The sequence below is a fragment of the Zootoca vivipara genome, chromosome 2, assembly GCF_965207765.1.
Source record: "Zootoca vivipara chromosome 2, rZooViv2.hap1.1, whole genome shotgun sequence".
NCBI classification, from domain to species: domain Eukaryota; kingdom Metazoa; phylum Chordata; class Lepidosauria; order Squamata; family Lacertidae; genus Zootoca; species Zootoca vivipara.
The window spans coordinates 110613528-110639676 of NC_142584.1; the positions used below are offsets into that span (position 1 = coordinate 110613528).

At 45.6% G+C, this 26149-nt stretch overlaps 1 protein-coding gene across 1 annotated transcript; it reads left to right on the plus strand.

Moving 5' to 3' along the window:
* Positions 1-71: 71 nt before the first annotated feature.
* LOC118080124 (uncharacterized) lies at positions 72-25528 on the plus strand. The gene is made up of 6 exons (XM_088663664.1): positions 72-230; positions 5822-5904; positions 7055-7181; positions 8065-8160; positions 8947-9968; positions 24004-25528. Exons 1-6 carry the CDS (start codon positions 146-148, stop codon positions 25060-25062), a joined length of 2472 nt encoding a protein of 823 aa, XP_088519790.1. The 5' UTR covers positions 72-145; the 3' UTR covers positions 25063-25528.
* Positions 25529-26149: the final 621 nt, after the last annotated feature.

Below are 26149 nucleotides of genomic sequence, written 5' to 3' on the forward strand. Positions count from 1 at the left end.
GGTTGTAGCTTGTTGGGGGTGGGAGGGAAAAGCCACCATTTACCTTTTCCCTCCACACCCAGGGCCGGCCCAAGACATTTTGCGGCTTGAGGCAAAGGGAAGAGGCGGCAGAAGCTGACCACGCAGGCAGCCGAATCGTGCTTCAATGCTGGCGAGAGGACGGCAGCCTCTTCGACCTCACCTGAGGCTAGCAAGCCACCTTTGGAGGCGCAGGCCGGGCGACATGGCAGGTGCATTTGTACGTTTTTCAATGCACCTGTCTCTCTGCAGGTGCATTTGTACGTTTTTCAAGGCCAGCTGCAAACTTTTTAGTTTAAGACAGGCCTCCCCAGACTTGCGATTTTTATATTATGTATATTGGCTTTACAACTGAATTTTATCTAGATTTGCCTAATTTTATTAGGTGTGCTTGGTTGTGTGTGGTTTTTTTTAAAAGCGCATTGGTTTTTATCTGTATTTTCTTAGGAACGTTTTGTATTATGTGAGCCACTTAGAGAGCTTCCCGCCTCTCCAATTGTATTATAGTTGGAAGAGACCCCGAGGATTGTCTAGTCCAATCCCCTTCAATGCAGAAAAATATGCAGGATCGAACCTGCAACCTTGGCGTTATCAGCACCATGCTCTAACCAGCTGAGTAATCCAGGCAAAAACACTTTTAAGTGCTTCACACATCTTGTCAACTAAAACACAATTCCATCGTGGGGTTTCAAAATCAGACTGGTAGTAAAAATCAAAGTTTTTTTAAAAATTAAAATACAGCAGTTGGCGATCGGGTGGAGCTTTGCTCCGGGTAGGGAGGGGCAGGGGAAAGCCTGGCACTCACATACACGACTCACATGCCTGTCCAGAACATGTCTAGACTCCCAGTGGCACATAAACTGGGAACCATGTTGCAAGAGAAGGAATGCAAGAAGGTGAGAGCTGCCAGCAGACCGGTAGCAAGTCAAGGAAGGTGAGTGGATTTTTGAAAAACCTGATTCCAACCAGCTGCTATTGCTCAATGAGCAGGAGTTATACTTTAATATTTTAGCGTCGGGGTGCCCACTGGCATCATATGCCCACGACTGCGTGCCGTTTCTTCCTAGAACTATAGCCCAGTTCTAGGAAATGGAAAGTTAACGATATTCCATCAATGAGTGAGTGGCAGTCGAAGCTTCTGGATTACATGGAAATGGCCAATCTAACCTATAGAATCCGGGATCAGGATGAAGGAAAGTTCAAACTGCAATGGAGTAAATTTGTTGAATATGCTAAGACCAATTATAAAGGTATGAAAACGTTAGTGGTTATAACATAACTCTCACAATGGTACATATATATTTAATTAGATAATACGATATAAGAGTGAAATAACTTACCATCGGCTGGAAGGAGGGAAGTCACGCCGTAGATCTTGATGTATATAATGTATATAATGTTTATGATGCACCAATGTTGATTGAAAATAAATAAAAATTTATTCAGAAAAAAAATAGAACTATAAATAGGCTTCTGTGTACATCCAAGAGGTGCTGTGTGCAGCCTGGACCACCATCTCATAAAGTCTGGATGGGTGGTAAGGCCAGATTGGATGGTCTGTCCCTGGAGGCTGATGGAACCTCCTGAACGCCGGGGCTAGTTCTGCGGAGGAGGAAAGCCAATGCTTTTAACCAAAGCCCTGCTTTTGCTGTGTATCAGCAAGACGGGCGGTTGGCGCAATAGCTCCTGGTTGGCGCAATAGCTCCTTCCACAGTGGGGACATTGGTTCCCGGGCGGAGTTGATCACGGTTAAGGTTTGCCAAGCGTGCCTTCCTCTTAGCACATTTCTCCCTTGCGTCCTGAGTTTCAGCCATGTGATTGGCCGGTTGTGAGTCATGTGACAGAGGCATTCCATTCTGTTGTGACTGTTGTTCAAATTGTCTTCATTTGTGAAATTTTCTCCCCTGGGAAGCTCGCCGGGCACCCTCATTAGTCATCTTTAGGTGCCAGGTAAAAATGTTCCTGTTTAATCAGGATTTGGGCTGACAGACATCTCATATCCTTTTACATGTTTGTGGAAGGAGGAGGGGAGTTAGAGATTTGTTTCTGTTTTTATTATGCATTTTGTGTTTTTACCGTTCATTTTTGTTCTGGGAACCATCCTGAGATCTTCGAATGAAGGGCGGTATAATAATACAGTCATAATAATAATAATAATAATAATAATAATAATAATAATAATATTCTCATTCTTGCCAACCGCGACCGAACTCACTCATATTCATTTCTCCGCAGTCACTATGTAAGTTCATTGGGAGCAGGGAGCTATGGAGTAATTAGAACCATTGAACCATATTTTGCTAATGAAGCTCAAATACAAGCGAGGTGCTGTATTTAAAAACAACAACAGAATGCGTTATGAGTGTTTTTTCATTATATCCCTATAAGTGAAAGGACTAGACTAGGGTGCCTTTTGAGGGAAAAGATCTGGAAATCCAAAAGCAAACAGAGGCTCTGGCAATCCTAAATTCTACCCTGTAGCAACCTCAGCCTGGTCTGGTCTGAGAGAAGGTTGTGCTGCAGTGAATGAGACAATTTTATAATCGTCTAGTCTATGTGGGACAAGAAGCTACAGTTAGAACTGAATATGGAACATCTGACTGGTTCAAAATTTGGAAAGGAGTACGACAAGGTTGTATATTGTCTCCTTGCTTATTTAACTTATATGCAGAATTCATCATGCGAAAGGCTGGACTAGATGAATCCCAAGCCGGAATTAAGATCGCCGGAAGAAATATCAACAACCTCAGATATGCAGATGACACAACCTTGATGGCAGAAAGTGAGGAGGAATTAAAGAACCTTTTAATGATGGTGGAAGAGGAGAGCGCAAAATATGGTCTGAAGTTCAACATCAAAAAAACTAAGATCATGGCCACTGGTCCCATCAACTCCTGGCAAATAGAAGGGGAAGAAATGGAGGCAGTGAGAGATTTTACTTTCCTGGGCTCCTTGATCACTGCAGATGGTGACAGCAGTCACGAAATTAAAAGACGCCTGCTTCTTGGGAGAAAAGCAATGACAAACCTAGACAACATCTTAAAAAGCAGAGACATCACCTTGCTGACAAAGGTCTATATAGTTAAAGCTATGGTTTTCCCAGTAGTGATGTATGGAAGTGAGAGCTGGACCATAAAGAAGGCTGATCGCCGAAGAATTGATGCTTTTGAATTATGGTGCTGGAGGAGACTTTTGAGAGTCCCAAGGACTGCAAGAAGATCAAACCTATCCATTCTTAAGGAAATCAGCCCTGAGTGCTCACTGGAAGGACAGATCGTGAAGCTGAGGCTCCAATACTTTGGCCACCTCATGAGAAGAGGAGACTCCCTGGAAAAAACTCCGATGTTGGGAAAGATTGAGGGCAAAAGGAGAAGGGGACGACAGAGGATGAGATGGGATGGTTGGACAGTGTTCTCAAAGCTACCAACATGAGTCTGACCAAACTGCGGGAGGCAGTGCGAGACAGGAGTGCCTGGCGTGCTCTGGTCTATGGGGTCACAAAGAGTCGGACACAACTAAACGACTAAACAACAACAAAGTCCAACTCCCTGCAATGCAGAAATCTTTTGCCCAAACTCGAACCCATGACCCTGAGATTAAGAGTCCCGTGGTCTACCAACTCTTGTTTTTCTCTAAGCAATAAACGCAACCTAACAGCTAGTTCACTCTGACCTCCCTTTTAAACCAAAGATGTTCTTCAGCAGCAAATCAGACGAGAGTCGTGACGTCATAAAACACACCATTTAGGAAACATAAAACACTTTAGCGGATTTGGGGCATGGACTTGATCAGAATAAAACCACGATGAGCTTATAACCCCCCAAAAGCTGTTGTTGCTTTCTGTTTGGTTTTGAAAAAGGCAAGCCCATCGCAGGCCTTCCTTATATTTTTAATACCAGTGCTCCCGATAGCCTTGCGTTTGCTTATAAATCACAGGCGAGGGTTGCGCTGGGGGAACTACAGCTCCCAGAATCCCCTCTGCTTGGTTTTTGTGCGGGGCGGACGCAAAGGAGGGGGCGAGAGAGAGAGAGAGATAAGGGGGGGGAGAACTACATTTCCCAGCAGCCAGGCTGTCTGAATCCCAAGAGATCTAGCGGAGACATTGGATCTGGGGGTGGGGTGGCACCCCCCAACCTTGGTGAATTGCATCCTGGAGGAGCCTGTGCGCAATTTAGCCATTGCAGGTGAGGGTCCAGAAACGGGGGCGCTTGGCCTCCTGGAGAAGGGGGTGGGGTGGGCTCCCATCTTTTCTCCCCCTCGCCCCACTTTTTCTGATTCTGTCTTAGATTTTGATAATGATGAATCTGGAAGCGGTGTGGGGTGGAGAGGGAGCGGCTGCAGGGCTTTTGAGTTTTCCTTTGTTTCCTCTCCCTCCGCCGCTCACACACTCCCCAAACACCCCCCCCCCCAAACCTTGGAAAGGTGGAAGAGGAAGAATGGGGGAAATCCCGGGGAGCGAGGCAGAAGCGGTGGGCAGGAGGAGATCATGGCTTGCTTGGGTGCCTGCTGCGCTCTCCCCTTTTTAGCAATCGAACGAGATGTGAAGGGAAGGGCAGGAAGAAAAAGATTTTTTAAAAGCAAAGCAGAAAGAAGTCGGATCATTTAGCAATTCTGCAGCCCTGCTGGGTGCCCCTTCTGGGCTGCAGTTGCCATCACCCCTGACCATTAGGGGTGGTTAGAGTGGAGGGCACCAAGCAGCATCTCGATAGTAGCAGGATTTTTATTTTTATTTTTAACAACTTGGTTTTTAGTTTGCGTTTTCCTGTTTTATTGTGTCCCTTGCTCCTTTAACTGGAGAGATGTGTCAATGCCTCTGGGATCTCTTTGGATGAGGGGTGGCTAAAAAAAAAAAAGGATTGCAAACCGATCAATATGGTGCACCGAAAGCAGGATTCGCCCAGTCCTGGTCTCACAGTCGCCAACCCAGCGCCCCCAAGCAGGACCCAGGTGCAAGAGCAGTCCCCTTTGCTTGCGATTCCCGGCAACTGGTATACAGAAGCATGCACTGTCTCCCGACAGTGAAGGGAAGACGTTGCCGTTGTGGCTAGTAGCCTCTGATAGTGTACTTCTCCTTGACCCCTACTCCAAAACGCATGTGCGGGTTGGCAGAGTCGGGGGGGGGGGCACAAGGATGCAAGTCTGTTGCAGCTAACACAGCAAAGAGGGTCTCGGGGCGCCTGAAGTCATGGTGGCAGAAGTTTTTGCGGACTGGCGTCTGCGCTGTCAGATGCAGGAAGCGCTCTGCTCAGTTGGGCGACAGATGGGTATCGACAGGGCCACCGACCGACCCTGCTGTTAGGGCGACTGAGGTGGCCGCCTCAGGGCAGCAGGTGAGGCGGAGAATGGGGAGGATGGAATTGAGCAAGTGCCATGTCGCCCGGCCTGCGCCTCCAAAGGTGGCTTGCTAGCCTCAGGTGAGGTCGAAGAGGCTGCTGTCGTCTCGCCAGCATTGAAGCACGATTCGGCTGCCTGCGTGGTCAGCTTCTGCCGCCTCTTCCCTTTGCCTCAAGCCGCAAAATGTCTTGGGCCGGCCCTGGGTGTGGAGGAAAAAGGTAAATGGTGGCTTTTCCCTCCCACCCCCAACAAGCTACAATTCCCAGTGTGGTGCAACACTCAAATCCTCTTCACATGGAACACTGGGAACTGTAGCTCTGGGAGGGGAATATAGAGGGTGTGTGTGTCTCCTTTTCCCTTCTTGCATTTTACCTCAGAAAATCCAATGTACAATAATGTTGAAAAATGAGGAACCCCCCCTTAGTCCTTTCAATGAACCACTTTTTCTTCGGCTTTTTAACTTCTACAGAAGACAAAATGAGGGCCATGTTTCTGTCCGGCTTGTCTCCTCCTTCCAGAGGATGGGAAAGAGCTGCAGCTGAGCCAACTCAGGTAAGACGTTGGGGGCCCAAAGTCCTTCCAAGCGGAAGTGATTGGGGTACATGGAAAAAGACCCTTTTAACTCCACGGAAAAGTGCTGCCCATTGAGGGGGATTGCGCATCTGGCTTGTGTGCACATGATACTGTACATTATTAACATTACTTTCCACAGTCATAGGATCCCCCAGAGGATCCTGGGAACTAGTTTGTTAAGGGTGCTGAGAGTTGTTAAGAGACCCCTCCTCGCAAGATTGGAATCAAGATTTGGAAAGTACTAAGGAAGTGATATACAGTGGAACCTCAGTTTATGAACACCTCGGTTTACGAATTTTCGGTTTACAAATGCCGCGAACCCATCTGGAACGGATTAATTCACTTTCAATTACTTTCAATGGGAAAGTTCGCTTTAGTTTATGAACGCTTCAGTTTATGAACAGACTTCCAGAACCAATTACACCCATGTTTCAGGTTAAGTACGCTTCAGGTTGAGTACTCCGCGGACCCGTCTGGAACGGATTAATCCACGTTCCATCACTTTCAATGGGAAAGTTCGCTTCAGGTTAAGTACGCTTCAGGTTAAGTACAGACTTCCGGAACCAATTACACTCATACTTCGGGTTAAGTATGCTTCAGGTTGAGTACTCCGCGGACCCGTCTGGAACAGATTAATCCACATTCCATTACTTCAGTTTATGAACGCTTCAGATTATGAACAGACTTCCGGAACCAATTGTGTTCATAAACCGAGGTACCACTGTATAGAAACGTAGTTGAGAGGGAATGGAGGAAGTCGACAAAGATATGTGATATAAGATTGACTGGGAATATTTTTGTTTTTGTTGTAATGTTGATGTGGTGTATGTATTGTGTTTTTCTTGTTCTGTTTTTTTTAATGTTGTATTGTTGAAAAAATCAATATATATATATATATATATATATATATATATATATATATATATATAAAAAGATAGAATCCCTCCTCGCCTTGCAGAGCTACAGTTCCCAAGAGCTCTCTGGGAAGAGGGACTAATTGTTTAAAGCACTCTGGTATATAAATACTATGGAATGAAATATAGAAACGTTTGCAGACTTTCATTTTCTCTCTGCGGGTGAGAGCTTTTGAGGCAGAGGAGGCTGAGACAAGGATTCTTCTTTCTTCCAGAGGCTGGTGACTTTCAGAGATGTGGCCGTCTATTTCACAGAGGCGCAAGGAGCTCTGCTGGACCCAAATCAGAGAGCTCTGTATAGAGAGGTCATGATGGAGAATTATGAGAACGTGACCTCCTTAGGTAAGGAACTTTGCTTCCTTGTTTTGTTAAGCCAGGGAGAAAAAACTCCTCCTTTATATTTGCAGGAAGAGGTGTTACCCAGTGTTTTTAACACCAGGTTAAAAACAAAAGAGGAATGTAAATGAGTAAATTTGATGGTAATTGCAACCAGAAAGGTTATAGCAAGTAAGTGGAAAAATGCAGAAAAATTAGAGGTAAACCAATGGAGGGAAAAATGGAATAATATTATAATTTTAGTTACAGGTAGGTAGCCGTGTTGATCTGAGTCGAAGCAAAATAAAAAAATTCCTTCAGTAGCACCTTAAAGACCAACTAAGTTTTTATTTTGGTCTGAGCTTTCGTGTGCATGCACACTTCTTCAGATACACTTGAAACAGAAGTGTCAGACCATTCTGTATATATATAAGGGTCTGACACTTCTGTTTCAAGTGTATCTGAAGAAGTGTGCATGCACACGAAAGCTCAGACCAAAATAAAAACTTAGTTGGTCTTTAAGGTGCTACTGAAGGAATTATAATTTTAGAATACTTAACGGTGAAGATACACAGAATGAAAGGATTTAAGGTCAGTGAGAAAGAGGAGGATTGGCTGGAGAAGTTACTCTATTATTTGGGTATGTTTGAACAATTTGCGGTAATTAAAATGTTAAAAGCTAAATAAACCTTGCGGAATGTGAATACATATAGAATTGTACATATGATAGATTTAAATATGTTTTATAGTTAATGTACATCCGATGTATCGGCAGCCTGGGGAGGGTTCACGTTTGTTTGTCTGGGTTGTTGGTGATCGGTATAATATGAAAAATAATAAAAATTATTATTTAAAAAAAATTGCAGGAAGAGGAGGGTTTTTAATTTTTTTAAAAAAATCTTTTGTCAAGGATTTCCAGTTGCAAAGCCTATCCTCATCACTCGCCTGGAACAAGGAGAAGCTCCATGGGTACCAGATCCTCGGAATTTGGGCAGCAATTGCTCAGGTGAGAGGTTAGGGCACGCCAGCAGGCAAATAATCCATTGAGGAGTGTCCCCATCACCCATACATGGCCAGCCATGAGTCTCAGCCATTACATTTGGATGTGTTGCCTCTTCCCACCACTTTTCTTTGAAACGCTTGCTTGCCCTGTGTGGGGAGGGAATCCTACAACTTTGGGGCTGCCACAAAGAATACCCTCTCTCGGGTCGCCCCAGCCACCAAACCTCTGAACTACCCAAAGGGCTCCCTCCCTTTTCTGATTTTAACATCAAAGAGGGTCTTCAAGGAAGGAGACAGTCTTTCACATATTTAGGGCCTAAGTCAGGCATCCCCAAACTGCGGCCCTCCAGATGTTTTGGCCTACAACTCCCATGATCCCTAGCTAACAAGACCAGTGGTCAGGGAAGTTGGGAATTGTAGTCCAAAACATCTGGAGGGCCAAAGTTTGGGGATGCCTGGCCTAAGTCATTTAGTAGCCATGAATAGACTTATTTTTCTGTGAGTTTGTCTAAGCCTGTTTTAAAGTCACCTGATTTGGCGGTCTGGTTGCCACCGCTTTCTGTGGCAAAAATTTACTTACTTACTTCCAGTAAGTAAGCTTACTTCCAGTTTTAAAGCCACCCGATTTGGCGTTCTGGTTGCCATCGCCTCCCGTGGCAAAAATTTCTCCAGGAAATTTACAGCTTATTTCCCACAACTCACCTTGATTGACTTTCTACGATTCTTCCTCTTCTGGAGTTGAAGGTCAATCCTGTCAGTGTTCCCTCCCTCACTTCTCACTCCTTTCCAGGTATCTTGAGGAAGAAGAACTCGTGCCGCAAGTGTGGGAAATGCTTCTCTCAGAAACCGGATCTCGTCATACACCGGTTGGTCCACATGGGAGAGAAGCCTTTCAAGTGCTTGGAGTGTGCGAAGTATTTCGTTCACCATTCGGAGCTCGTGAAACACCAGCGGGTCCACACAGGGGAGAGGCCCTTCAAGTGCCTGGAGTGTGGGAAGTGCTTTTCGCGCCAGTCGGTCCTCGTGAACCACCACAGGATCCACACAGGGGAGAAACCCTACAAATGCCTGGAGTGCGTGAAATGCTTCACCCAGAGATCGCAGCTTGTCAGGCACCGGAGAGTGCACACGGGAGAGAAGCCATACAAGTGTCCCGAGTGCGAGAAGTGTTTCGCACGCCACTCAGTCCTCATCAATCACCAAAGGGTCCACACGGGGGAGAAGCCTTACCAGTGCTTGGAGTGTGCGAAATGCTTCGCGCGGCAGTCCGTCCTTGTGAACCACCAGAGGGTCCACACGGGGGAGAAGCCCTACAAGTGCCAGGAGTGTGGGAAGCGCTTTGCTCACCAGTCGAACCTCGTGAACCACCAGAGGGTCCACACGGGGGAGAAGCCCTACAAGTGCTTGAATTGTGGGAAGTGTTTCGCCCAGCAGTCGGACCTCGTGAAACACCGGCGCATCCACACGGGGGAGAGGCCCTACAAATGCCTGGAGTGCGGGAAGTGCTTCGCCATCCATTCGGACGTCGTGAACCACCAGCGAGTCCACACGGGGGAGAGGCCTCACAAATGCCAGGAGTGCGGGAAGTGTTTCGCTCAGCGCTCGGCCCTGGTGAGCCACCAAAGAGTGCACACGGGAGAGAAACCCTACAAGTGTATGGAGTGCGAGAAATGCTTCTCTCAGCTGTCCAACCTCGTGAAGCACCAGCGGGTCCACACGGGAGAGAAGCCCTACAAATGCTTGGAGTGTGGCAAGTGTTTCGCTCGGCACTCGCACCTCCGTGTTCACCACAGAGTTCACTTGAGAGCGAAAGCCAGCCAACGCCTCAACAATCACGAGAGCTTGATGGAGGAAGGGAGCCTTATTCTGTATCAAATAGCCAGCACTTAAGAACATAAGAAGAACTTGCTGGATCAGGCCAGAGGCCCATTTTGTCCAGCAACCTGCTCCCACAGTGGCCAACCAGATACCTTTAGGAAGCATGCCAGGAGGGCCTTCTCAGGCTTAGATGAGAAGTACCTTGGGTTGAAGGCGGATTTAGTATTTAGCAAATAACCACAGTTCTTTACCCGAGCTTGACTTTGCAGTCAGCAGGGCAGCCACACACCGACAAGTCAAATGGGCTCAGTTGTTTGTTATGTGTGTGTTGTCTACCTTTAACAAACAAGGCAGCGGACCTCACATACATTCTTTTGTTGTTCTTTTCTCAAACAGGAAAACCCAACCTGCCAAGTATTTTACGACCATTTGCCTAACGGGGGAGCAGGGAAAGCTGTTTGTGACATCACAGGTGCTAGCCAGTTGGCCCTCTCCACAACTGCCCTTTCCCTGGCTCCAACTTTTCGGAGCTTACGCCCAGGCTAAGAGAATAAACACATATTCATACCGAAGGCAGCAGAGGGCCTTCCCAGTCATTCCACCACTCTGAAATGTTCATATCTGTCCTTGTTACTAGGCTGTAGCGGTGTGGGAGAAATCAGGTATGTACTCTTTCGATTCCGAGTGTCCGGCTCAGGAGTGACGTTACTGCGGAGGGCTGCCGCCATTATCCTTGAATATCTAGTCTGCTTTATTGCTGTGGAGCCTCGAGTCCCAAGGGGAGAAACCTCAGCAGCTCCTCTGTAAAATTGCACCTTCGTTTACTGAACATCTCTTTAAGCCACACCTATGTTCCCATCAATCACAGAAGCTGCAGGGAGAGCAGGGAATCCGGCCTTTCATAAAGAAAATTATAAGCGACTTTTGAGTAGTTGAGAGAAGAGGAAAGATTTCAGCTGAACTTACAGATATATGTATAACCAAAGCTGTTCCGGTCTGTAATGCTGACTTTAAAATGTTCCGTAAGGCAGTTTTGCGACCTGAAGCCCGATTTCGGGCACCTGTCGCGTTAGGGTTTGAGTCAGAATGGTACGGTGGGGAAAAGCACTTCATTTTTCCAATTAGCACTGTTGTCATTTAAATACTTTGGTTGCTGCTGTTTAGCGGCCTAGTTTATGCTCAGTTCTGTGTCTCTAAGGCGAGATAATGCTTAGGAGCATCTAGCTATCTATATTATGGTTTGTAGTATTCTGTGGTACTCTAGAGCAGGGGGGTGAAATCACACACACACACACACACACACACACACACACACACACACACACTGAGGGCCGCTTTCTCTTGAGGGTGATCTGTTGGGGGCCACATCATGCCAGCAGTGCGTGGGGCCAAAGTCTATGATGGGTGGAGCCAGAGCTCAAAGTCTGTAGGGTATCTGCCTTCCACTCTCCTTCACCACCCTGCTGTCCCTCATTCTTCTCATTCTTTTCCTCCTCTTTGCCACCCATGTGCAATTCACTTAGCCTAAGGCCCACGTGTTCACCATCCTTGATCTAGTTTCCCAAACTTGGGTGTCCAGCTGTTTTGCAACAGCAACTTCCACCAGCCCTAGCTAGCAGGGATGGGCAAGCCAATGTAGTCCCCATCTCCATTTAGCTGCAGCCATCATGGCCAACGGTCAGAGACGAAGGGAGTTGTAGTCTGGAAACACACGGGTCACTACCCTGCTCTAGGGGGATCAACAGAGCCCAGAGCTTGTCTTGCTCAACAATTACGTCGTCTGCGTTATACACAGTTCTAGTCGCTACCTTCCACACATCTGCGTAGGTGCCGTTTATTTATTTTGGCTTTCTTTTATGTTTGACAATGAATTGTATACGGGCTTTGTATCTTGCCACAAGAGTCCTGTTTGATAGCACTGTTTTGCAGAATCTTGTATAACCTCCCTCACCCCCTTTTTTTGAAAAACAATAAAAGTTATTTGAATTTTAAAATTAAACCAGAACCTGGAGCAGGCTTATATACAGATAGGGGCAGGCTTGGTTTTTAATGGCTGGGGGTCACCAGGGACAGGAAGGAGGTTTAGCTCCAGCTCCTAGCAGTGTTTCTGAAATTCTGGTTGCATTAAATGTGCCGTCACCATGTGCTACTGAAAGGAAAAGCAGTATCCCATGGGGACATTGCAGCTGCTAGGAGAGAACCTCTCTCTCAGCCCAGATAGTAGGCGACAGTACTTCACCCTGAAAGGGATCCCATAGAGGTGGGAACAGAGTGAGTGGATTTGGGGGTATAAAATATGCACAGACCCCTTCTCAGGGATCCCATTTAGAGCACTGTTGCACCGCTTTAAACAGCCATGGCTTCCCCCAAGGAATCCTGGGAACGGTAGTTTGTTAAGGGTGCCGAGTGTTGAGAGAAGACCTCCCTTTTCCCCTTACAAGGGCTACAATTCCCAGAGCGGTTTAACAGTCAATCCCTCTGGGAACTGTAGCTCTGAGAGGGGGAATGTAGGGAGTCTCCTAACGACTCTCGGCACCCTTAACAAACTATAAGGTAAAGGTAAAGGGACCCCTGACCATTAGGTCCAGTCGTGACCGACTCTGGGGTTGCATGCTCATCTCTCATTATTGGCCAAGGGAGCCGGCGTACAGCTTCCAGGTCATGTGGCCAGCATGACAAAGCCACTTCTGGCAAACCAGAGCCGTTCCAAAACATGGAAACGCCGTTTACCTTCCCGCTATAGCGGTTCCTATTTATCTACTTGCATTTTGACGTGCTTTCGAGCTGCTAGGTTGGCAGGAGCTGGGACTGAACAACGGGAGCTCACCCCATCACAGGGATTCGAACCGCCAACCTTCTGATCAGCAAGCCCTAGGCTCAGTGGTTTAACCACAGCACCACTTGGGTCCCTTAACAAACTATAGCTCTCCATAATTATTTGGGGGAAGCCATGACTGTTTATAAAGTAGTTTTATACTGCTTTAAATGTATGGTGTGAGCATGAGCTCTCTCTCACCCACACACATGCATTTTGCGGCCTGCAGCAGAGTCTAATGCTGTTTATCTCCGGCCTGAAGCAGAGCCAAAATGGCGCCCTTCCTCGCCCTTCCCAGGGCAAACACTTTGAAAAGTCTTCTTGTACCATTGAGACCCCAGTTCTTGCCTTCAGCTCTCCTTCCTGGCCGCCTCATTCAAGGCCAGCCCTGCCTAAACCACCATTTTGCATGACAGGATTTTTCTCACTAATCCACCAGAATAAATTGATATAAATTTTTTGGGGGAGGGCATGTGCTTCCCCTTGGAGGAGAGGTGGGCTACAAATATAAAAAAAATTAAAACGATGGGGATGTTAAATGAATTATTTATACTTATTGGCTACCTAGCTAAAGGCCAAGTTGGAAAGTCAGTTGGGAGCTTAGAAAGCTCTCTTTTTTAAATAGGAACTAGCTCAAGTTCAGTGAGTCCAAAAGGGAGCTAATCCCAGTTCAGTGTCTTCCCTTTGCAAAACAAACTACCAGTAGTTCAGTCCACAGTTCAATTCAAGGGCGCCTAAAGGATCCTTGACCAAAAAGAATCTCAGCATTCAGGATGCTACAGACTGCTGTGCTGAAGAGTGAAATATAGTTTAAGAACACAAGGTGTGAATTGTTTGTTTGGTTTTGCTGAAACAATGAACGATTTTAAAGGCCCAAGAAGTCTAGAAGTGTCAAAAGCAAGCGTAAGAGAAAGAAGCGGAAGCTGAACTAGACATGGTTCAAAGTTCTACCCCCAAAACAAACTAAATTCACGTTCTCTTCCCCCCCCCCAGGAATTATAGGGACGGCTTTGGAGATTTTTGAAGTAATTCAGTGAACCTTGCGAAACCGAACTTGTTCATTCCTAGCACTTGGAAAGTTTGTTTCGCGGGTCACCATTCTGTACATCTGTACCAGTCTTTGCTCATTGTGTTGTTTTTATGACCTTCATTTCCCCCCTATGTTTCCTTTGTGCTGCATGTTTTGTTCCAGCTTGCTATTTACGTGAAGTTTGCATTTGATAATTTATCATTCCATTATAATCCTATAATATACTGCATTTATTTTGATATTCCACTACATAGAAACAGTATGTATGTACGTGTATACATGTAATATTTCATTTCTTCTTGTTCTTTTGCGTTTGGCATGGCTCAAATTACGCTTTAAAGCTTTCTGGTTTTTTTTAAATAGGCTCAGAATATTTCTGGCGTTTTCTTTTTTTAAAAACACAACATCATAGTATTAATCACTACAAAGGGCTGCATTGAACGCTGAACGCTTCATGAGTGGAGTTTTGCTTATGCAATGGAACTGCAGCACTGGATACAGCCCCTAGGCACTGACAACTGGGAAGAATCAAGCGAGAATCAATAGGCACAACCCAGCCAAATTTAAGCAATTCCTAATCTCATAGCGAGATACGTGAAGCTGCCTTATAGTCAAACCTTGAACCCATCTAGCATGGTATGGTCCTAACTGATTGGCAGCAGATGCCAGAGACTGAACCGGGGACAATCCGTGCAAAACATGAGCTTTGCACTTAACTCAGATAGGGTAGCTCCGTCAACAGAGCACGAGACTCTTAATCTCACGGTTATGGGTTCGAGCCCCAAGCTGGGTGGGGGGGAGATTTCTGCCTTGCAGGGGGTTGGATTAGATCAGTGATCCTCAACCTTGGGCCTCCAGATGTTTTGAGACTACAATTCCCATCATCCCTGACCACTGGTCCTGCTAGCTAGGGATCATGGGAGTTGTAGGCCAAAAACATCTGGAGGCCCAAGGTTGAGGACCATTGGATTAGATGACCCTCGGGGTCCCTTCCAATGCTACAATTCTATGATTCTACAGCCTCTCATTTGAGTTCGGTGGGAGAGTTTGGAACAGTTAGTTGCTTAACGCTGGCGGTCAAAGCAAAGGGCACTCAAAAGTACTGCACATGTCAGGATCATGTGCAATGTTAAAATAGGGTTGACATACATGTGGAATTTTCCAGACGTAGCCCTTGTCGGTAGTTTAGATTTTGGCAATTGTCATTAAAAATTGCTTTTAAAAACACACTTAGATTTAGCAAAAAAAAGAAAAAAGGCTTGAAAACTTTGCCAAAAAAAGCTCAATAACTTTTGTGTCCTGAGTTTCACTTTATGAACTATGGCAACCCTAATTAAAAACTTTGTTGGTGTTAAATAAAAGAGGGAACTTATTAATCGGTTTAATAGATAGGGGAATTTATATGAGCAGTTGGCATTTGATATGCATAATGATCTTGTTGTTAAATGTTGGATAAAAAGACTCCAGCAAATTAATATTGGATATGTATGCATTGTTCTGTAAATGTTTTCCACAGTGTGACTACTGCAGTCATTACAATCGTGAGGAGAGAGATGGCAAATTAGGGACCTGTGATGATTAATTAGTGGCTGGTGTAATATATTAATTAATCACATTGGGTTTTTTTTTTAAAAAAATATTTCTTAATTGAAGTAGGTATTAGATTTTGAGTATTGTGGTGTTGTGAAAAATCAGTTTTATTGGATATATTCAACTGATTCAGAGCGCGTGTTTACTGAGACAAATATCCCACTGTGTTGAATGGGATTTGCTGTCTAGTAAGTGTGATTAGGATAGCAATCTCAAGATTCAGTGTTTGAAACCTGATTGATAGAGCTAATAGCAAATTGCAGTTAAATTTCATAGGATTATGTAAGGAGAGAAAAATGAATGCTCTGGATGACAAAATTAGTTTATGAATCCCATATCCTTAGAACTACTTTGTAAGAATTCTGTAGATTTTTTTTATATTAAATATAATTATAAAGTAGCTCTGTATGGGAAAGAACGAGGACACACGCTTCTTGGATAAAACTGAAAAATTTTCTGAATCAGCAGAACACATTTGTGGGATGATACCTTTGTTTGAAAACTGAAATGACTTAAATATTAAACATAACTAAGACACATGGTGCTTCTGTGTGGGGAGGTGGGGTTACAAAAACAAAAAACCAGCAGTGTATACCATTTACGAATGATATATTGCAAATAAAGAAAAAAATGATAAAAATATTAATCAGTATTGCATAGGTGGGAATAGCCTGGTTCAAATAAAAACTGAATAGGCTAAAAAGATGCAGATATATGAATGAATGAAATTCAGCAAGCTTGAATTAAAAATTAAGAAATACTGGAGGAAAATAATTTCATCAAGTAGATGGAATGGAAAATAAAGATGGAGGAAATGTCCCCCTCCACCCCCGAAAGATCCAAAATAAATGGGAGGTAGCAAGTTGTCGCTAAATCAAAATCACAGGTTGGTGTGTTATTTGCGCCCCCAGAGTCACTTGAGAAATTCAGGGGTAACACTGGGGTTGTTGACCCACGTTCCTGACATTTTTTCTCTCAACTTGCTCTGGGTGCTGCCATAAAGACCTGGGGTTGCTCCTCCTTGGCCAGTGCCCACTCGGCTCACTAACTGGTGTTTGCAGGCTAGACATCTGCCCCACACACCCAAGCCTCCTGGCAGGCGAGGAAGTGACCCTGTTGCAGCACTATGGGGGGGTCACACCTTCCTTTTGCTCCCTTTCTTCGGTGACCCTGTTGTTTTTGCTCTTCTCGCCAAGGCAAAATGGGTGTTGTTTTTGTGGCAGAGACCGTTAGCATGTGTCCCCTGTTCCGGTGGCTCATGGGGGCTGACCAGTGTCAATTGCCATCAGACCCCAACACTGGAGGCGAGTTTGCCAGTTGCACATTCAGCAAGCGCTGCGTGGCCTCAAATGGAGTAACGACTGGTGCCTGGGCAGTGAAACTACAATGGTCGCCACCGGTTCATAGGAACGTCAGAAGAGCTGTGTTGGAAGGTCCAGCATCTTGTTCTCACAGTGGCCAACCAGAAGCACATGGGGAGCCCACAAGCAGGAATCCTGATCACAGCTATGCTCTCCTTACTTGCAGCTCCTCACAGCTGGTTTTCAGAGGCATACTTTCTCCGACATTGGAGGTAGAACATAACGATCCTTCTGGCTCCAGCAGCATATATCTAGTGTTAATATACAAGGTGCTTGTAATATTTAAAGCGGAATAATATTCTGGAGGTTTTGAGAGTAAGTTGGGCTTGCTGTAAGCTGGCTGAATAAATGGATGCTCAGAATACACTCAGTATATAGGGTATTGTATATTGGATCATTTATGTGAGTGGGTAAGAAGAATGCATTAAACGATGTAACCTGATTGGATTTTTTCCTTACCTGGTTTTTTGTGTGTGATATCTCTTGTCTTTGTGTTCTGTATTGATAAACGTAACTTTTCAAGTTAACGGTTAATAAAAGTTTTAACATATATTCCTTGTAATCAATAAAGGAACTTCCAAGTTATCATAAAACAATATCCGTTGTTGTAATTTCACTTTATCTTTTCATTTAACTATGTTTATTATATCCCATAACTTACAGCACAAGCCTTTCTTTTTAAAAAAAGAAAGTAAGTTCGTGGGAAACAACTCTACGGTTCAATATTTATTTACTGCATAAAAATGTATACCGCTTGATTGCAAAACAACAACTCACCAACAACTTCAAAGCAGTTTGAATAAAAAAGAATAAAACAATGAGATTATCAGTAAAAACAACTCTTTAAAAAATTGAAATCAACAGCAAGATAAAAAGCTGAATAAAACACGTCAGCATTCTATATATCTGGGTAGGCATGCATAAGCAAAAATGTTTCCGGCAGGCACTGAAAAGAGTTCAGTGAAGGCATCTGCCTGATGTCAATACTCAGGGGGTTCCAAAGTGTAAATGGTGCCACACTAAAAGATCTATCCCTTACCAACCTGGAGCAAGTATTATATGGTACCTGTAACACTGCCAGTTCGGCCGATCAAAGTGGTCCGAAGTTCTTATACACCCATAAGGATTCTTTGCCTGATCCAGCAAGGCCCTGTTTATTTATCTCTCCCCCCCCCTATAATTTTATTGCACCTTTAAAATCATAAGAGAAGGGAGGGAAATAAGAAAGAAAAAAGAGAAGATACCCAGGGGAGGGTGGGAGAACAGCATTATGCAGCATCAATGCAAACACGGAACATGAGTACGGCGGAATATTGTTGAGGTTTAACAAATATTTTATAGAATCTCAGAATTGTAGAGTGGGAAGGGATCCCAAGGGTCATCTAGTCCGACCCTTTACAATGCAGGACTTTCCAGCACATTTGCGGGGGGGGGGAGGAAATTCTGCAGTAATTAGCAAAGCTCTGTATATGCTTTAATCCAGGGGTCCCGAAACTAAGGCCCGGGGGACCGGATGCGGCCCAATCGCCTTCTCAATCCAGCCCACGGACGGTCCGGGAATCAATGTGTTTTTACATGAGTAGAATGTGTGCTTTTATTTAAAATGCATCTCTGGGTTATTTGTGGGGCATAGGAATTCGTTCATATATTTTTTTCAAAATATAGTCTGGCCCCCCACAAGGGCTGAGGGACAGTGGACCGGCGCCCTGCTGAAAAAGTTTGCTGACCCCTGATTCCCTAACGTTATATTTAATTTAATTGTTTTTTAATTATTGTTTTCCCCCCTCCCAGTTTTTCAGCTGTTCTTATTTTTATCTGTCATGGGGAAAGGCGGGGTATAAATTAACAAGAAAAACGACAAAAACAACGTTAGGCTCCCCCCCCCCCCGTGCGCGCAAGAACTGTCCAAAGCTGAAACACCAACTTGGTTTCCAAAGCGCCAGCTGCCAGCAGAGCAGGGAAGCGTGGACTACAATTCCCAGAAACCACCTTTGCAAAACGTAACCTCACGCAACGGAAGAGCGCGGGGACAAAGGACTACAATTCCCAGCGGCCACTGGGCTTCCGTGCGCCCCAGCTTGGAGGAGCCCGGATGAGGGATGGGATGGAATTGTCAGGAGCGACACCGAGGAAACGACCGCAGGAGTCCTGGGAAAGCGCGCAAGGGGTGGGTGGGTGGGTAGGCTGGCTTTTGGGGCACCCCGAGGGGCGAAAGACGTCATGGAGCTGGTAGGAGGAGGAGGAGGAAAACTCCTTCTTTTTGGCTGGGGGCGGGGAGAAGAGGGGAAAGTGAAGTAGAGGGTGCTCTGAAAACAAGTGGGGGGAAGAGGGTTGCATGTATGTATGTGACTCTCTATTGCTCGTATCCCCAATTTTGATAAGCCACCCCCACAGGATGCAGAATGATGTCGGCGCTTGAATCTGGATTATCCCCGCTTTCTGTAGAAATGACAAGGGCAGTAACGGAGCTGGCTCAGGTAAGGAGGAAGGCTTTGCGGCAGCTGCTGGCGGGCTCGCGATGGGGAAGGAACAGGCACCTATGGCTGTTGCCCTGGACTTGAGAGTTAGTTTCCGCTGGGTTCAGCAGGATGTTTATGCCAGGCAACTGACCCAAGCCTGGTCCCTTCCTGCTGCTTCTGCTGGACTCTAACTCCCATCATCCCCCTGACCATTGGCCGTGCTGGCCAGGACTGATGGGCACTGATGGAGTGCAACATCTGGAGGGTGCCAAGGTAGCACAGGCTTCTCCAGAGAATAGGATTGGGCTGGGGGGGGTGCCAAGCAACTGGCTTTATTTTCTGCTGGGGCTCAGAAATACAGGCTCTACTGCTCTCCTGATCTATAGAGCAGTGTTTCCCAACCTTGGGTCTCCAGCTGTTTTTAGACTACAACTCCCATCATCCCTAGCTAGCAAGAGCAGTGGTCAGGGATGATGGGAATTGTAGTCCAAAAACAGCTGGAGACCCAAGGTTGGGAAACACTGCTATAGAGCTATTGGCACAAGATAGGAGAACCACGTTCAGAAGAAGAAGAAGAGGAGGAGTAGGAGTTTGGATTTGATATCCCACTTTATCACTACCCTAAGGAGTCTCAAAACAGCTAACAATCTCCTTTCCCTTCCTCCCCCACAACAAACACTCTGCGGGGTGAGTGAGGCTGAGAGACTTCGGAGAAGTGTGACTAGCCCAAGAAGAGGAGGAGGAGGAGGAGGAGGAGGAGGAGGAGGAGGAATTGGGTGAAAAGTTCCTGCATTGCAGGTTGTTGGACTAGATGGTCCTTGTGGTCCCAACTCTATGATTCTAACTCCCATTAAAATGGAAGAGGTTGTATAGGGAGAATCCAGCCTCCTAAGGCCAGAAAAGGCATGTGCCTTTTGTTCCGCGCCTGCAATGTTGAGGTTTACTTATCTTCTCTGTCAGTGGTAAGCATATTTAACATCATAGTGTACATACTAAAAGTGACCTACATTTTCCTTTTGTCGGTGCTTATATAGCCAAAATGACACCTGCCTGTCCAGGAGCAAAGGGCTTAGAACGGGCATAGGCAAACTCGGCCCTCCAGATATTTTGGGACTACAATTCCCATCATCCCTGAGCACTGGTCCTGTTAGCTAGGGATGATGGGAGTTGTAGTCCCAAAACATCTGGAGGGCCGAGTTTGCCTATGCCTAGCTTAGAACTTAGGGACCCAGGTGGCGCTGTGGGTTAAACCACAGAGTCTAGGGCTTGCTGATCAGAAGGTCGGCGGTTCGAATCCCTGCAATGGGGTGAGCTCCTGTTGCTTGGTCCCAGCTCCTGCCCACCTAGCAGTTCAAAAGTACATCAAAGTGCAAGTAGATAAATAGGGACCGCTCCGGCGGGAAGGTAAACGGCATTTCCGTGCGCTGCTCTGGTTCACTAGAAGCAGCTTTGTCATGCTGGCCACATGACCCGGAACCTGTCTGCGGACAAACGCTGGCTCCCACGGCCTATAGAGTGAGATGAGCGCCGCAACCCCAGAGTCGGACACGACTGGACCTGATGGTCTAGGGGCCCCTTTACCTTTACCTTTTTAGCTTAGAACTAGGAATGTTACCCATACAAAGAAGTTGTTGTAAAATCACATTTTTTAAAGCTAACATGCCATAAATCTTTTCAAACTATTCACTGACTAACTGATTACATTTTTTAAAAAAACAAAAACAAAAACTGAAATGTCGTTCATGAAGTAGTGGAAACTAGACAAAACCCTTTATTCTTGCAGAGTCCGGTGACTTTTGAAGATGTGGCCGTGTATTTCACGGAGAGCCAGGGAGCTCTGCTGGATCCAGACCAAAGGACCTTGTACAGGGATGTCATGATGGAGAACTATGGGAATGTGGCCTCACTGGGTAAGGAGTTTGCAGACTCGCTTTGCAAAAGGTGAAAGACACGGGAGGTAGCCTAGGCTGAGGTGTAGAGGCCTGATCCTCACTGAGGTTGTCAACCCATATCTGCACTATATAAGATAGAAGCTCATCTGTGGGAATTCTTGTTATGCACCTGTGAAGAGCTTCTGAGGAATCTCAGATTTCCCCAGGACTCAGTTTGACTAACACTATTTCAGGAACTCTGACAAGGTACATCAAGTAATAATAACTGTCTGTCAGCCATGAAGGAAGAGCAGGAAGAAACTTAAACACGCAGCAGAGTTCCCCCAAAACAGACCAGAAGCAATTGTACTTCATCCAGCAGAGCTTTACTGATACTGAAGGCAAATGAGCATAACAGTCACAAATCCAGCAAAGTCCATAAAAAATCCAGTTGCAGCAATTACAATAAAACTTACAGTACTTATAATAAGTTTAAACTGTAGAAACAGAAACGGAACACCAGAACAAAGGAGACAGAAATGAGAAAGTGAGTGAGACCCAGGCTCCTCCTGGCCTTACTATTGTAGTCAGTATGGCCTTGACAAAAAGATTAACAGAAGCAGTATAAACCAGCTGTACTCAGCTTCCCAGAAGAAATAATCCAAACAACAGAAACCTTCCTGTTTCTTTCACATAGAAAGAAACTTTCTAGAGCCCTCTTGAACTAAGCAGAATAGGAAAGATCTCTACACATTAGAGCAATACTTTATGTACTAAGAAATGCAAACTGACACACTCACATTGACTTGCCTACAGGATTTCTGTGCCCAAAGCCTGAACTCATCTCCCAGATGGAACAAGGAGAAGAACTCTGGGTACCTGAATCCCAAAACAGAGGTGAAGCAGGGATCATTGACGCCTGCTCAGGTAAGTCGTTGGTGATTAAAAAAACAACCTCAGCCAGCTGATCTTCTCCTCTTGCCCCTCCCCCTTTTAGTGATTGTCTGGAACACTCCTTACCACTTCTGCATTTACTTATTTATTTATTTTCTTATCGACCCCTCACCACAACATTCCGGGGCAAGTTACAATAATTGAATCATAAAAACAAGTAAGGCTGTTCCAACCAAGATGTAACAGCATAGATTCAACAAAACCATCACCATCCATTTCTTAAATCACTTCTAAACCACTATCTCAAGATAATTGTCATAGAGGATGATTAAAAACAATTAAAACCACAAAAAACATCACATACTAGCCACTAACCAGGTGGACACTCACAGTGAAGAATTCATTCATTTTTACCTCTACATATTATTGTTGTTCTTTACGAGCTTCCCTCCCTCCCAGGCCCAGCAGCAAACTTCGTTGGCAATTATTTATTTATTCTATTCTATTTTAACAGGATTATTAATAATAATAATAATACCTTTATTGTCATTGTACAACCTGTGTACAATGAAATTAAACGAGCCTCCTCCCCCACCCAAACACTCAGTCTCGTTGCACTCTTATGTACGCTTAATGATCCATAAACTCCATAGAACATAAAATGTGGGTTCTCAGGAGGTTGTGGAGTTGTTCTTCCTTGGAGAAACCTTCCTGTTTCCTTCACATAGAAAGAAACTTTATAGAGCCCTCTTGAACTCCTTTTTAAGCAGAGGTTGGATGGCCATCTGTCAGGGATGCTTTAGCTGAGATTCCTGCATTGAAAGGGGTTGGAGTAGATGATACTCAGGAGTCCCTTCCAACTATACAATTCTATGATTCCATTCGTATAGGAATAACTTATTGGCCAAGTACCAACATACTTGGAATTTTGCTTCAACTACATTGCAATGTAAACGTACCTTATACAAACACTGTTCCACTCACAATACAATAACACAGCAAAGGAACCCCACCCATAACTGGCCTCCCCTTCCGCTACACAGCTACGAATTTAACAGTTTGATGGCACAAGGGAAAAAACTTTCCCTGTGCCTAGCCGTTTTTGTGTATAGAGTCCTGTAGCGAGGTCCAGATGGAAGTAAATTGAACAGATGATGCAAAGGATCTGCGACAATTCCCTCTGCTCTCTTCCTAGCTCGGATAGCATAAAGTGTCTCTATGACATAGGCTTGACAGGCATATGTCAAGAATGCTTTGATGGTGTTTCCTGCTTGGCAGTGGGTTGGACTGGATGGCCCTTGTGGTCTCTTCCAACTCTATGATTCTATGAAGGCAAACTAGCACCAATTACCCTTTCTGCAATTCTTACTGCTCGTTGGAGCCTTTTCTTGTCTATCTTGGAGGCTATGCCATACCTGGCAGTAATAGAGTTACAGAAAACAGTTTCCAGGGTTGGTGCTGACCTTTAAAGCCCTAAACGGCTTCGGTCCAGTATACCTGAAGGAGCGTCTCCACCCCCGTCGTTCTGCCCGGACACTGAGGTCCAGCGCCGAGGTCCTTCTAGCGGTTCCTCACTGCAAGAAGCCAAGTTACAGAGAACCAGGCAGAGGGCCTTCTCGGTAGTGGCGCCCGCCCTGTGGAACACCCTCCCACCAGAGGTCAAAGAGAACAACAATTACCAGACCTTTAGAAGGTATCTAAAGGCAACCCTGTTTAGGGAAGTTTTTAATGTTTGATGGATTTCTGCATTTTAATATTTTGTTGGAAGCCGCCCAGAGTGGCTGGGGGAACCCAGCCAGATAAGCGGGGTATAAATAATAAATTATTATTATTATTATTATTATTATTATTATTATTATTATTATTATTATTATTATTTCAATGATACCTCTGTAAAATGGACTAAGAAATCCTCCTTTCTCCTACCAGGTGACCCTCTGGAAATGGAAGCGTGCCCCCGGTGCGGGAATCGTTGTGGCGTTGTGCCCCAGAGAATCTTGGTGGGCAAGAAATCCTTCCGGTGTTTGGTGTGCGGGGAGTGTTTTGCTCGGCAGCCGGGCCATGTCGCGACCCAGGCAGGAGAGAAAACCTACAAATGCCTGGAATGCGGCGATGGCTTCGAACAGCATGCAGCCTTCGTGAGCCACTGGAGGGTCCACACCGGAGAGGAGCCGTACGAATGCCTGGAGTGCGGGAGGTGTTTCCCTCAGCCCTCGTCCCTCGTGAAGCACCGGCGCGTCCACACGCCCAATAGGCCCCACACGTGCCTGGAGTGTGGAAAGGGCTTCGCTCTGGAGTCGTCCCTTTTGGCCCACCAGAAAACCCACCTGCAGGACAAGCCCCACAAGTGTTTGCAGTGTGGGGAACACTTTGCCGACCACCCGGCCTTCGTGAGGCACCAGAGGGTCCACACGGGGAAGAAGCCCTACAAGTGCCTGGAGTGTGGGAAGTGCTTTGCCGACAGGTCGCACGTCGTGACGCACCAGAGAGTGCACCAAGGAGCCAACCCCTACAAGTGCCTGGAGTGCGGGGAATGTTTTGACCAGCATTCTGCCCTCGTGAGCCACTGGATGATACACACTGGGGAGCAGCCCTACGAGTGCCTGGAGTGCGGCAAGTGTTTCCCTCGGCCCTCGGCGCTCGTGAAGCACTGCCGCGTCCACACCTCCGAGAAGCCCTACACGTGCCTGGAGTGCGGCAAGTTCTTCGCCCAGCAGTCGGGGCTCGTGAAACACCAGCGCATCCACACGGGGGAGAGGCCCTACGCCTGCTCCGAGTGCGGGAAGTCTTTCGCCGACAGCTCGTCCCTGGTGAGGCACAAGAGGGTCCACACGGGGGAAAAGCCCTTTGCCTGCTCCGAGTGCGGGAAGCGCTTTTCGGACCGCTCGAACGTCTTGGCTCACAAGAGGGTCCACACGGGCGAGAGGCCCTACAAGTGCCTGGAGTGCGGGAAGTGCTTCTCTCACCGGTCGCACATCGTGAAGCACCAGAAGTTTCACGTGAAAGAGAAGCTGTCTGCCGCAGGGAAGTTGCCTTGTCCTGGAGCAGTCAAACAAGAAGCGCTCTGAATCCTTAGTGAGGGTCATTCCATATCAAGTGATCCAATTTTTAATTACTTTTTTTACCATCCAGTTTTCTTAAAACTTAGTACTTGTTGAATGAGCAAAACTAAGTTTGAATCTAAATTTTTAATTCTTTTATCTCATCCCGTTTTTGAGGTACGAAGGTTTGGAATTTCAAAAAATTGGCAATTTTGATCATGCCCTACTACACAAAAACCTTAAAAGCTCAGCCCAGAATGGAGATATTTCAAAACTAAAAATATCAATCTCTTCAGAAGTTTAATATGATGTGGCACACGATGGATTTCCTTTAAATTTTAAAATTAAGCTAAAAAATTTAAAGGTGATTTTAAAAAATCAATATGATTAAAATTTCCCCCAAAAAATATATGGAATATTTCATATTTCTAAGAGCTTTCTGCAAAATTTCATGTTGGGATCTCAATGATATCACATTCAATAAAAATATTTTGTACGTAGATGTCTGCCTTATCGGATTCTATTTAGCATAAGTGGGTTTTCTTGAAGTAAAATATAACAGAATAAACAAGACCTTCAGGCATTTCTTTTAAAAGTTATTCAATTAAAAGCCAGTCAGGTTTTTCTTTTAAAAATGTATTTCAAAGCAGAATGATAGCTTGCTGAAATCTGGGATCTTCCCTTATACAGTGGTACCTCGGGTTATGTACCTGATTTGTCCGGGCTGCGGTACGTAACCCGAAAAATACATAACCCGAACAACTGCGAAAGAGCGCTTCTGCGCATGTGCGAACTGCGCAGAATGCACGGCAAACCCGGAAGTAAACGCTTCTGGGTCTGCCGAGTACGTAACCCGAAAAGTACGCAACCCGAAGCGTACATAACCCGAGGTACAACTGTACTACTTTTAGGAAACTGAAAGCAATATAAAATGGCAAGGTAAAAGTCACTGGATCACTTGACATGAAATGACCCATGAGAGTTGTATTTCCCTGTTAACAAATCGCCCAGAGAGTTTTGCACAGGACTAAGCTTGGAAATGTGAACCCACGTTGGACTGCCACAGTTCCGAATTCAGCACTGGGGAGTTCTCTCAGGTGAATAAACTCTTGAA

Coding starts and splice junctions, on each gene's coding strand:
- LOC118080124 (XM_088663664.1), top strand. CDS start 146: ATGCTGGCGAGAGGACGGCAGCCTCTTCGACCTCACCTGAGGCTAGCA. Junction 231..5,821: donor CAGGCCGGGCGACATGGCAG/GTGCATTTGTAC, acceptor TAACTTCTACAG/AAGACAAAATGAGGGCCATG. Junction 8,161..8,946: donor TTTGGGCAGCAATTGCTCAG/GTGAGAGGTTAG, acceptor ACTCCTTTCCAG/GTATCTTGAGGAAGAAGAAC.